At 38.0% G+C, this 13522-nt stretch overlaps 1 protein-coding gene across 1 annotated transcript; it reads right to left on the bottom strand.

Moving 5' to 3' along the window:
• Positions 1 to 602: 602 nt before the first annotated feature.
• On the bottom strand, positions 603 to 13485 carry LOC124159095. The gene is made up of 4 exons (XM_046534638.1): positions 12860 to 13485; positions 6803 to 10436; positions 4919 to 5082; positions 603 to 1773 (listed from the first exon to the last, which is right to left on the bottom strand). The coding sequence occupies exons 2-4, from the start codon at positions 7117 to 7119 to the stop codon at positions 1568 to 1570; spliced, it is 687 nt and encodes a 228-aa protein (XP_046390594.1). The 5' UTR covers positions 7120 to 10436; positions 12860 to 13485; the 3' UTR covers positions 603 to 1567.
• Positions 13486 to 13522: the final 37 nt, after the last annotated feature.

Below are 13522 nucleotides of genomic sequence, written 5' to 3'. Positions count from 1 at the left end.
AGCGCTCGGTTGATGAAAATTGCGCATGAATGGGTTTCCGTTGCAAAGGCATAATAAGTGAACAAGTAGACCTCTGTCGTTCAGTTTTAAAGGCAGTCTAGCTTTTATCGATGATGTTCGCAATTATCATATTTGGAGATATGGATTCTACTCCTTGATGCACAAGAGAGGAATCCTTATAACCCGTTAAAAAAGTACATGTTTTTTTGGACTCTGAAATTCGTACAATTTTTTTAGCGATTGTTAAAATAAACTATATTTTACGGCATTATGTCATGTTCTCCGGGAGAAATACACAATTTGGTAGATAACTACCTGATTGATATACTTATCAATTAAGCTGTAAGAGGTTTATCACCTTTTCTTAGTTCCTACACGCTGAGGCTGTTTTATTGAGGTATGTTTTCAAGGGCGTGCCCAGGTTCAAAACTAGGGGGGAGGGGAAGACATGGTTGTTCAAGTTATAGGTAAGATTTAAGCATGGGAAAGGTGAATGAAGTCAACTTTTAAGGAAATTTTAACAGATCTTTATTAGTTTTTAAAAATTATTTGCTTGAAAAAATATTATTTTCTTTAAAGACATTTTCGATTTTTGCTTCTAGTAGTGGGGGGAAGCTGCCCCCTCCTAACCCTCGCTGCGTACGGCCATGTCTTTGTTGGCAATATACAGCGTTTTTTCTCAAAACTGAGAACATATTTTTTATTGAGTGGATTTTTGCGTTGCGTTCTTGGCCAGGCTAAGTAATATTTTCCTTCGTGAAAATAATTTTTCACTGTAAGCATCGCGGAACACTTAATTATATATTTCACACTCATGAAAAATTTCAATTTTGTGAATGAATATTTTCAAGGTATGACAATATATATTACAGGTATTATTGACCAATATTAATAACTAACAAATTTTCATCATGTCACTAATTCCTTTATCGGTGGTGTGCGGTCTTTCCCTTACATCTATTAGACTCCCAAATTCTGATATCCGGGCTCTAATCCAGGCTATGTAAGATAATTGATATTTTCCTTTGTGAAAATAACTTTTCATAGTACACATGATTGCACACTAAGTTATTTATTACACACTTTTGTGAAAAAACATTGTGGAATTTTTCAATATACGACAACATAGATTGTCAACCAATATTGATAATGATGACACAAATGTTCAACATTTGACTAGCCTCCTATTTCATGATGTAACATTAAGGTAATTCCTCCTCGGTGGTAGAGGCCTATATCTACCCCTCACAGCTAATATATTCCTAAATTCTGAGATTCGGGTTCAAATCCACTCATAGGACCCCACCGCCTATGTTTCCTCCATGATAAGATCGCCTATACCACCGCCTATATCCCTCATCATAAGTGATATTTTCCTCCGTGATAATAACTTTTCACAGTATGCATCATTGCCCACTAAGTTATTTCTTACATACTTTCGTGAAAACATATTGTGGAAAGTTTCAAGATATGGCAATGAATAATTCTGCTACTGTTGGCCAAATTTAATGACGATGACATTTTTAGGTTTATCGCCCTCGATTATTTGTTCACAAATTTTCAACATCTAATGTCTCCTCGGCGATGGGGGCGTCGGCCTGTACCTGCCCCTCACATCTATTATCCTCCCAGAAAAGCGTCTCCCTTCAACTGCGTTTCTGTCTCCTTCATCCCGCTTCTGTCTTCTTAATCCAACGTCCCTCAACAGTACCGCGACTGGTCTCGATGCCGAAAAAAGGTTCACTTCGTCTCTCCGTTCGACGTCCTCCTCGGCTGAAAATAGAATGGATTCAAAACAGTTCAGCATAGGCAGGGCTGGATAAATACAGGCAGAAAAGTATTTGAATTACAAAATGCCTTTGACTTGGGTAAATACCGCTCAAAATTTATTTTAAATGCAAAATACGAAATATCTTTGACTTGGTTTATTGAAAACAAACTACAAAACAGTATTTTAAACACCTATACAATGTGCATTTGTATGAAAACTAAGAGTTCTTCAAAAATATAATCTGCATTGGAACTTTATGGATAATTACAAAGAAAAAGAAAAAATTATATCGGCAATTAATATCTGAAACATAATGTTACAAAATTGTTATCAGAGCTATTTCAAAAGTATTTTACAAATGTATTTTTTATTTTAGAATGGAAAAATGCGAAAAATCTGCATTTGAAATACAAAATAAAAGATATATTTATGTCGTGTATTTGAAATACCAAATGCATACTACAAATTTATTTCAGATAGTTATTTGAAAATACTTGAATTTGAAATACAGCCCATCCCTGAGTACAAGTAGCCTTTACCATTACCATTTTGAGCGCAATATGCTGCATAGTGTAATGTCGTGTCTTGTCCAAATCCATATTTATATATTTTACTTAACATTATTTATTTAAACTCGTTTGTTATTTCGTTCAGGTTTATTATTTTTATTACATTATAGGCTAACGAATTTTTGCTTGTTTGATGTTTTAGATTGTTCATTTTTTGTTTTAAGGAACGTTGCTATGTTGTTGTTGATAACATGGAGGAGATCTTTAGAAAGAAAGTTAAAGAGAGAAGACGTGTAATAAAGAGGGGCACTGCCAAATTGAGTTTTTAAGGATTTTTGTGTTATTTGAGGGATCACAGCGTAGCAATAGCATGTAATGAATCAACCACATCTGATTGATACCATTTGAGCCACCACTAGGTTGTTTAGTAGACGATGAATAGCGGTCTCCCCTAAATGAACCGAGGTACGTGTAGAAACTACTGCAATGGTACCTGTGATTATAGTTCTTACCAAGCATGCAACAACCAGGTTTCCTGTTTAGTTAATTTTACGAGGGAGGTTTTTTTTTCTACCTCCGATCGCTCAGCAAAAACACACAAAAACATGCGAGCGACAGGCGGGTACTGAGCGGATAGGGAAATTGCCCGTCCTCCGTAATCCAAACCCTCAAGTAATTTCTGACAGTAAGTTTTTAGTTTTAGGTCAGTAGTAATCTCGTTAACTACACTGTCTCAATTGATTCTCCCGCCAAGTGTTCACGGTGGAGGAACAACCTGAAAACTTTCCTAATGGCTTCAGTATTGAGATGCCTTCACCTTTATGCCGATAAAAGAGAGTTTTTCTTTACAATGTGGCTAGAGTGTGAAACAGTCTTAAACATTTCGTCCATTCCCATTCAAAACAAAAGAATAGACAAGATGACTTCTGGAAGTGCTCTGATCCATGGCAACGCCCGTCATCTCAGCGCTAATGCAGCCCAACTGCTCCTTGAGCAATTTCAATGGGACTTTTGCGATCATCCAACGTGTACTGTCGACCTAGTGCCATGTGATTTCCATCTTTACGATGAAATCAACATATAATTTGGAGGGAGGCGTTTTCAAACGGGCGATGGGCTTCAGGAAAAAGTCAAAAATCATTGGAAGTCACTGGCGGCAGCATTCTACGAAGAAGGTAGAGTAAAGCTTGTCCACAGTCACTGCCAATGCCTCAATCACCGAGGCTCAACTCTTAGTGATAAAATAATTTTTAGTAAATCACTTCGTCTTCTGATTATGACCCATCGGAGGTTGAAAAAATGGCCCTCGTACATATACCACTACTTTTTTTACTTAGCGCGACTTTGATTTCTACAAGTAACCATCATCATTATCTGGCTAAATTATTATGTATTTATCTTATTATTGTTACCTAGTTATCTAACGGAGGAAGAGATAAATTTTAAAACGGACGTCAGAATTGTGGAAGAGGATGGGTAAAGACATTCGTTTATCAGAGTGCCTTCCCCACTCTCAATTTTTTTTTAATTTCCAAATGTTCTCAAGAGTCTAATTCACGATGGTCGTTGATTCACGATTCTAGGGAGCAGTTGGAAATTTTTTAAAATTACTGAAAGTGGGGACGGAACTTTGATGAACGAATACCTTTACCCATCGTTTCCCCCAAATCTGGTGTTCGTATTAAAATTTATCTCTTTCTCCGTTAGATTAATTAGGTAAAAATAACAATATAAATACATAATAATATTAGCCTGATAATGAGGATGATTGTCCCATCGAAACCCCAGTCGCGTTACGTAAAAAAACTGGTGGTGAATTTTGCTCATACAACAATCATTTCGCTACCTACAACAGTATTTTGGGCCAGATTGACGATCAATTGCTCATTCTTCCTAAGGTAAATATTAGGCCACAATGGAGTAAACTGGGTTTTAATACTTTTGTTCGTCTTTTGTAACACATTGTTGTTTTTCGATTTTTTGCTTAATATAACCGATAAATGTGTCCATTAATACTATAATTTCAATAGTAAATAAATTTTTATGTACTTTTTACGTATAAATGCTGGTCACATGCATGATGATATCGCAATTGCTCATTCTTCCTAAGATAAATATTAGGCCACAATGGAGTAAACTAGGTTTTAATACTTTTGTTCGTCTTTTGTAATACATTGTTGTTTTTCGATTTTTTGCTTAATATAACCGATAAATGTATCCATTAATACTATAATTTCAATAGTAAGTAAATTTTTATGTACTTTTTACAAATAAATGCTGGTCACATGCATGTTGATAGCGATCCGTACACATGTAAATACATGTAATATTTATATTTCCGTGACAAAATGAATGCATAAGCTTCTTGAGAGCTAACCCCTTCCATGTACGTGGAAGACACAATGTATGGTCCTGCTTGTAGCTTGGTTCATGTTTATGATGCAGATAATAGTTATAATATTTGAACGATTAGATTTTGTACTGATATCACGCACCCATAGGCGTATTTTAAACATGCCTCCGGATTGAATTAGAACTTATGCTTGTTCCGCACCAGGGAAAAGTCAAACTTTAATGCTAGTTTAACTCAATTTCGCCATCAGGTAGGTTTTTCTTAAACTAATGATTGATATAGTACCTTTCAAGTCCAAAGTACTTCCTAGATCAACGTGAGGGTCGAGGTAGATCTTTGGATTGTTCAGTTCAGTCGAGTCACCTCCATCAGGTGTGAGTAAGTTGCCAGGAGGACTTTTCTCTGCATAGTTTATAACTGGTGCTGTCTCAAGTGTATGCACTGGATTCCTGTGGTTGATAAAAGAGCAGAAATAAGTGACAAAATATAAATGAAATTCAATCAAAAACGCTTTTATTGTCTTACGGTCTGTTATCACTATACATGTCAGAAAAAAATACGCAAAACCATGTAAATGAGTGAAATTCGGTGGCCTTGAGTAGTAGAATAGGTTTATTGCTATATTTGGTTTGAAATATGATATTGTAAGCCAAGGCTGATTCTCGGAAATGTGAAATCTACCGAGTAATATTGCGCTATGGAATTGACTAAACGCAGAGAAACGTAAAGGAAGGTAGAAAATAACTGTTTTATACATAACCACCAGGCGCATAAGTTTTTCTTACTCTGAGGGTATAATTAATTTCAGCATGTTAAGAAGAGAAATCGGAGAAAATGTGCCTTAGAAATCAAGAACTAAGATAATTTTGAAACTTGTAGAATGAGATAAACGTTATATATACCTACATTATGATTGAAGTATTATGCATACAAGTATCCACATGTTTCTTTTTTTAACTGTTCTGTGGAATGCAGAAAAATTCTTACTATGAATCGGTAGCATTATCGTGATTAAGGTTTTCGCAGTGACATTTATTTTCACTCGCCATTTTTTGGAGACGTTCGTGAGATATATCTCGACAGGGAGTGATTTATTTACCCATAATAATTAGCGGTTGATGGAAACTGAGGAGTGGCCGGCAAATTTTAGCTTAGAAGACGGCATTTAAATCGATGGTATTTGAAGGATCACACACTGTCTGGTGAACGTTTTATAGAGCGACCGGACATCTACCTGACACTGAGCAAACGAAATGCTAGAATAGGAAGGTGACGGAAATGTCCTACCTATCTCAACATCACCCCTCATCACTCAATCGGGTGAAATAATTTTGATGAGGAAATAAATATAAGTATAAATGTTGTAATAAACCTTAAATAGGGTTAAAAATCGGTATCCACGCTTTACTTTTCGAGTGATGAAAAGGATATCTTTTATTTTTTAATGAATGTTTAACTGTTTTTGGAATGGCTTGTTTTGAAATCCTTTTTTATTTTATATACTTCTTAATGGTGAATATGTAACAGATTAAAACAGAGTTGTTAAAGATATTTCTGCCAACAAAATATAGCTATTACCATCTGTGGAGTTATTTTAAAACTATTTCCCATGTGTAAATTCAATAATTTAATTAGAGCCCAATGGAACAAAATTTCAAAAGTATGATTATTGTCACCAGAAGCTAGCAAAAGCGCAAATTAAAAAGCTGATCCAGCAATTATAATCGTTTTAAAAGCAATCACAATATTCCATCTATGAAACACAAACAGACGAAGCAAGTTAAGTAAAAGCGAGTTAAAATAAGACCTACATAGCTAAAAGGGAACAAACGTCTTATGGAGTGCAAGAAGTTTGTCTCTTTTTCATTCTGCCTGATGATGCGAATAGCCTAAAAGGCTGATAAGATAAAGCATACTACGCATCGGTCCCCGAAAAAGACAAGTAAAATTCATTAAACTCCTGGGTGCAGGCGTATCGTATACAAACACATCGAAGCTTGAATTTTTTACCGCTTGAAATGTCGTTATTGCAACTTGTATACAGTAGCACATAAATCGCTAATGTTGTTTTTAACATCTAATTAACTAGTAAACATGAAATTCAGTCCAAAATTAACAGCATATGTCCCGGGACTAAGGAGGTTATTACTAGTGACCCAGAATTCTTACCTTCTACTTCCGGTAGACTGCAGTGAATCGTTGGCACTTAATGGCGATGTGGCACTGGAGCTGTCGGGCATTTTGACGTGCTTTTCAATCCCTGAAGGCGGTGCCGTTGAGGCCATTGCCTTCTTCAGAGCTCTACGGCGGTAGAGGAGGAGTCCCGGGTTGTTCCTCAGAACTGCATCCGTACGTAGGTCCCAAAACGCCGGCGGCATTCTTGGCCTGACTGTGGGGTACATTGGCGAAAATTCCTCCGCGATTCCTTGAGTGATGACGATGAATACAGCATAGAGTAGCACCACGGTTGAAGTGTGCTGCAGCATTTCTCTGCTTGTCAAAGAATCAGTCTAGGTGAATCGAATAAATGGGATATGGGCCGCGCCAGACTGAATTGACGTTGAAGGGAAAATTCACCTGGTGAAATCTTCGTGCAACACGAAATAGAAATGTGAGCGATGTTTAGGCCTGCAATATTAGACTTTTGACTTGAGTACGTCGTCCATCAGTATCTTAGTTGATCTGGATGCACTGAGTTATATTTCACCTCCGCAAATTTTTTTAGATGGCGAGAAGACAAAATGTATTGTCCGTCCCTGACTAATTATTCGGTCGAACTTCTTCTATAGCTTACGTTACTCTGGATTCCGTATTTGAGGCTGTAGTTTCTGAACGAAGAATCGCTCTGAACTATTCCACTGGACTAACTTCGCTTGAATGAACGGATGGATTTCCCAAGATGACTTTATAAGCAAAAGCTTATCGCTCTCATAGCTGACCCCGAGCTGCGTAAATACCGCAATCAAATTTTGACTGAGGTCAAGAGTTAAAGCATCGTCGGCGGTACTTGAAATAGACGCTTTCTTAAGGAAGTCTCGATTTTTAATGTGAGATCGGCAGATGTGAGTTGAGAGGCTAAAAAAATGGGTAAGGGGGAAAACCCAAGTCACATGAGGAAGATATAGAGACTACTGGGGAGAAAAGTGTCCCTTGTGCTCACAACCCTAATGGAGAAAATAATGCTTGGAATGTAGCATCCGCGATTGGTCCTCTAACTCTGTAAGAGAACTCATTGAAACTTATCATTTGCGCACCTTAGCGTTCAAAATATGATATATTCCGGAAAATTTTGAGTTTTTTATTTAAAGAAGTTTCTAGCAATGTATCTTTCAATTTTTTTCGATGAAAAAATATATACGTTTGCATTATAAGATGGTGCAAATATCTTAAAATTTGGTGTCAAAACAAATGTATGGTGGAAAACCAAAAAATAACGTTAGTTTTTATCTTTACTCCCTGTCAATGCTCAAATGAATAATTTTTTATGACCGTAAAGAGCAATCTCTCCCAAGGAGGTATTGTGATTTTTGGTGCATCCGGGATTATTTACGAATTGAGAAATGGTGATGGTTTGCAGAGTCGCTATTCGCCGACGTTAATTAAGGCCTTTAAGATATAGCAGGAATTATGCGGAGAAAAAGGACAATGGGGTAGTAGAGGAAGAGGAACTCGATAAGAGGAAAATGTGCGGTACTTGGGAGGGACAACCAGCAGCTGAGATCATGCGTACCATTAGGGAAAGGTGTAGAAGGATTGATGGAGAAAAAGCCGGTGTTGGCATTAGCGTGCTGTTAACGAAAGGCGCCAAGGGGATCAGCTTAACGTCCCATCTAACGGACGAAGTGTTGTGCTTGTAATGTCCTCCATACAGCATTCAAGCACGGATCGGGCTGTCTATAAAAATGCTCTGCTACCGCTGGGATTTGAACCCAAGCTCACGGGGAGGGAAGCTAGCTCTCAAACCATCGCTCCAATCCCATCCCCTAAGAAGGAAAAGAACCTCGTTAAATACGTTTCAGAGATACAATGCTCATTATAACAGCTGAAATACTGCGACTCAAGTATGCAGGAATTTTAACACTGGTTGCTTCATAAGATTATTCAAGGTTCTTACCTATACAACTTTCCAAATATTTATTTTTCTCGAATATTGATTTTTACTACCGATGGAAAACACTGGTGGTGACCGACCGAGTATAAGGAAAGGGTGGGAAAAATATTTACTTTTTGCTTGAAAAATTGGCGAATCTTGCTTGCATATCGGTGGCGGCAGGGTAAAGTCTCTGCCTGACACACACGAGGCCGCAGGATCACACCTGGGTAGATTGCCAAGGAAATGGATGTTCGTGTGTATTTGATTGTTAAGTAAATAACCCCGATGTAAAAGGTCAATGGTGCAATGGTGGTACAGGAATAAATTTGTAAAATAAATACGTCGTTGGCAACCATTATGTGCCTATAATTGTTCTTTTGTAAATAAAAAGAAAAACTATGTTACATTCCAGCAATTTATTTTCAGGTACAACTAGTGACAACAAGAACTAGAATATCATGTAAACTTGTTGTGCCTGAAAATAAATTAGTGGAATATAACAAATTTTATCTTTTCATTAACTATCAAATGAACTTCCACAAGGTCAGCCAGAGACATGGAGATAATGGCTTTTTATTTTGTACCGTTCGGTGGGATTAAATCATTCGAACGATTGATTTAGGATTTTTCTTGTACGATACGCATGCGAACGTTGTATAATTAATCCGCAAATGAGAAATTAAAAAAATGCATTGTTTACCTATCAATCGGTTCCAGCCATATAGTGTTAATTTTCACAATCAGAATAAATGCAAAAGTTCCAGCTGCTCAAATTTTGCCACCGTGCTTGCGTTCATTGACTCAATACTTGGAGCTAAACTTCTATTCTATAGCCTGTCCAAACACGGAAGCCTGGTAAGATATGAAGGCACCGCTCGAGATTCCAACAATAGCCGCGTACCTGTCGTCTGTCAAGCAGTAGCTCGGGTCCTGTACACCGCTTGCGCATTAATGTGTCACGAATGGCACTACACTCTGAAAATCTATCACATAAAATAAGTGTGATTTGTGATTTTTGTTGCTGTTTTAATTTTTACTTGTGATTCCATGGAAAAAGAATATAAACACGACGGAGTTACGTCAACTATTATGTAACACTAAGTGGCTGCTAAAACATGTTTTTGCTATTTTTTTAGTGCCAAACAAAATGTCACAAAACTGATTGACATTACTTGGTCGTTTTTTGGCTATTTTTCCTGGAATCAGGAGAAGAAATCAAAACTGCAATAAAATTTACAAATTACACCTACTTTTACGTGATTAGTTTTCAGAGTGGAGTGCGATTCGTTACTCATTATAGCGTGCGCAATCGAACAGACCCCGGCTATTTTTTTGGCGGATGTCAGGTACGCTGATATCGTAGAAATCTTGAGCGGTGCCTTAAATCTCATACCCGCCTTCCCTGTTTGGACAGACCAGAGGGGATAATTTCTTCAGGGTCTTTTCGGCGGTCGATACCGTCTTCTACTATCTTGCATTGGAAATGGTTTCACAGGTGGACGTCCCTCGACCAAAAAGTATAGGCGATAGCTATCATCAGTGTCATTCTCTTCACTTGTTGGTGACGGGGTGGTAAAATGATGCCAATCCTCGAAGAAAATTCGATCAGAATCCTCTTCGTAAGGTGTTTTACCGTCAGATAGGCTCTTATGCTTGCCGGTGATGGAACCTGTCGTCTCAGCCTGCAGCGTATCTTGTGTACTATAACCCCTGTGGAAAGTAAAAAATTATTAATGCGACTTTAAGTTATTCAAAACACTTTTAATTCTACACTACACTCTCATAGAAAATGTACCTCCCTCCAGAAATGCAGCGAGCACACGGGAATAGGTGCAGAAAGACTTAATCCGTGAACTGAATAAAATTACAAAGGAAGGCTGCACGGTACGTCGAAAATGCTGAGGGCGTACAGACAGCGTTACCCAGATGTTAAGCGAATTAGGCTGGGAGCCACTGGAGACTCGGAGGCTGCGCGCTAGGCTTGGATTGCTTGAATAATTGAAAATGGATGTCTTTAAGAGCGATACGGATAACATTATATTAGAGCCCCTTGGGCTTCTACATATTTTTCAAGCGAATCTGCAATGACCGGTACGCGAATAGAATAGTTTCTTCGGGAACCTCTCGTAAGGTCCTCGTCGTGACTGCCTGTTTCTCTTCTAAGGACGAGAAATGGGTTCATTTCAGGGCCACCTTAATCTCAAGTAACAGAAAGAAGTCCGCTGTCGGAACGATTTCGGGGCTGTAGGGGGTTGGGGCAGCTTTTGAGCCCCAAGTTTTGCCAGGGATCGCCTGCTGTTGCCTTAAACCAACAACCGAGACGGTAACATCGGAAGAATGGAGACATAGCATACACTACTATATGCCCAAATATTGTTGACAAATGGACCATTTTCTATGCTTTGGATAAGTTTTAGCTAATTTCTTGGCAGTAGAACATGTACTACCGACCGTATTAAAAAAATGTAATCAGTAAACTGTGAATAATGAAAAGATAGGTAATATGGTCGTTCTTTCCTATCCAAAACAACATCTATTTAAAGGATTCCCGTTAACAGAACGTAAAGTAAGTTACGACAAAAAATATGTCCTTCATTCAGCCATGTTCACCTAAGTTTCAAATATAACAAAAACATAAATTTACCAAAAATATAATAAAAATATAACAAAAACGTAATTTTTTTGGGTTGTTAAAGTAATTTTAGTCGGGAGTTTTCAAAAGTTTTTTAGCTTGCAAAATGGCAGTTTTCTGGGAATGGAGGCAGATCTTATCTCGACTTCTGCTTTTCTTTCGGCGGTGGATCTCGTTGAGTTACACGTGATTTTATTATTGTGCTATTAAGGAGTAGAGGAATAGTAGAGAGTCACTAGGCCTTCTGTACAGCGTTAATATATTTTGAATCAGTATCAACCTCATCCCTGGGAAACAGAGGTAAATCAAAAAACCTGTTTCGGTGTTATTGTCCCATTTTATTCTTATGATGTTCTTTTCTTGCTGTTAACTTATTATAACGCATTCCTTCATCGCTATTAGTATTATTTTGTCTTTTTTTGGATGCTGATTACTCCTTTGAAACTATAAACCCTGAAATTATCAGAGTAAATAGAATATGCCTTTGTCAATAGTTATCTGATTCTTCTATGGAAAAAATGCATCACAGGAAGTTCTGAGGCAACTTTTAACAATGAGATACAATCAAATGTTAGCTACAATCGGCGCAGGAAAGGTACAACGCTGAACTTAAAGCATTTGTATGAAATTCTGCCGAAGCTCCATAGGATTGTGTCATATATCACTCTACTCATTGTTTATTCGACTACAACGATGAATATTTAAAAATTGTTTTAACGTAAACGTTTACCATCTACGGTCGAAAGAGTGAAGAAGAACACGCGAAAAACTGTTCGGACGGCGAAACGGTCGTCTTCTTCAACGATATTTTTCCACTGAAGAGATGAAGAAGACGACCGTTTCGCCGTCCGAACAGTTTTTCGCGTGTTCTTCTTCACTCTTTCGACCATAGAAGCTAAACATATACGTTTAAACAATATTTAATGACTTATTTATCAAGTCGAATTAAAAATGAGCAAATGGATATATTACACGACCCTATAGCGTATCGGCAGAATTTTATACAAACGCTCAAAGTGCAGCGTTCTACCTTTTTGCGGCGATAGTAGGGTCTTTATATTTATATATTTCAGGGTAGAAGCTAAAGCTTCTTTGAAATTACTAGATGATTGCATAAGTTTCAAGCAAGTAATCTGTCGCCAACAAAAAAAAAGGTCGAGCGGGAGATATGAATTCTCTTAAAGCCAATTACTACCTCACTTTTAATCACAAATCATACCTGAGGGTTTAAAGAAAAATGTATCGGGTTTCCCACCGGGTGTGGTATTGGGTGTTTTCTCCCAACGTTTCAACGGATGACTCTGACATTGTCTTCAGGGTAAGAGAATAGAATTTTCTGCCATCGCCTTCAGGGGTAAGAGAAAAGACTTTACCCTGAAGACGATGGCAGACTCATCCGTTGAAACGTTGGGAGAAATTTCCATTGCCACACCCGGTAGGAAACCCGAGGACATTTTCCTTCAAACTATATGCAGGGGAAAACTAAAATTCTACGTCTTACCTGGGAGTGTTTGTCAAAGCAGGGAAGCCCCCCTTCTTCGACTGATGGACAGCGTTGCTCCTGGTGATACCATCGTCAGGTTCTGTGACCCCCGAAAGTGTGGAATTCATAGATAAGGTCGCTCCTCGTGCAGTCACGGTGAAATAGACGTATCCTGCTGATTTTCCTCCATTTCGTCCCAAAAGCGCAACAATAAGAGGAGCTGTGGTCTCTGACTTGACTATAATGCCACATGCGATGACACTAATGATGATAAACTGTGACACAGAACATTTCGGTACATGTAGAGTAGTCACGTCTTGGCTCCACACGAGCATAATCTGATACTAGTCTGGTGGTTGAATCAGAGATGGGTACTGGTGAACGGTAATCTTCGTAGCCTTCGTAAACGCAGTCTTCTTGTTGGACTCCTAATGAATTCTGTGTGGAAAGTGCTGAGGTTGGAGCTGGTATACAGCTATGAGCCTCTATTTTTCTATTTTGGATAAAATTGAACTTAGTGAGGAAATACATCCTCACTTTACAAAAAATCTTGTCGGATATATGGGATATTCTACGAAATATCCATAATTCGTATGGATATGCGCCGAGATTTGACGTGTGAATGCTTCTGCCTCTCTTAAAGCAGCAAATTAGAAAAACGCTATCGTTTTCCTTGAGCAG

This window comes from Ischnura elegans, chromosome 5, assembly GCF_921293095.1.
Source record: "Ischnura elegans chromosome 5, ioIscEleg1.1, whole genome shotgun sequence".
Classification (NCBI taxonomy): domain Eukaryota; kingdom Metazoa; phylum Arthropoda; class Insecta; order Odonata; family Coenagrionidae; genus Ischnura; species Ischnura elegans.
Note: the sequence above shows the minus strand (reverse complement) of the source record. Positions and strands in the feature narration are given on the sequence as shown.

Coding starts and splice junctions, on each gene's coding strand:
- LOC124159095 (XM_046534638.1), bottom strand. CDS start 7,119: ATGCTGCAGCACACTTCAACCGTGGTGCTACTCTATGCTGTATTCATC. Junction 5,083..6,802: donor CAGTCTACCGGAAGTAGAAG/GTAAGAATTCTG, acceptor TATCAACCACAG/GAATCCAGTGCATACACTTG. Junction 1,774..4,918: donor AAGTACTTTGGACTTGAAAG/GTACTATATCAA, acceptor TTCTATTTTCAG/CCGAGGAGGACGTCGAACGG.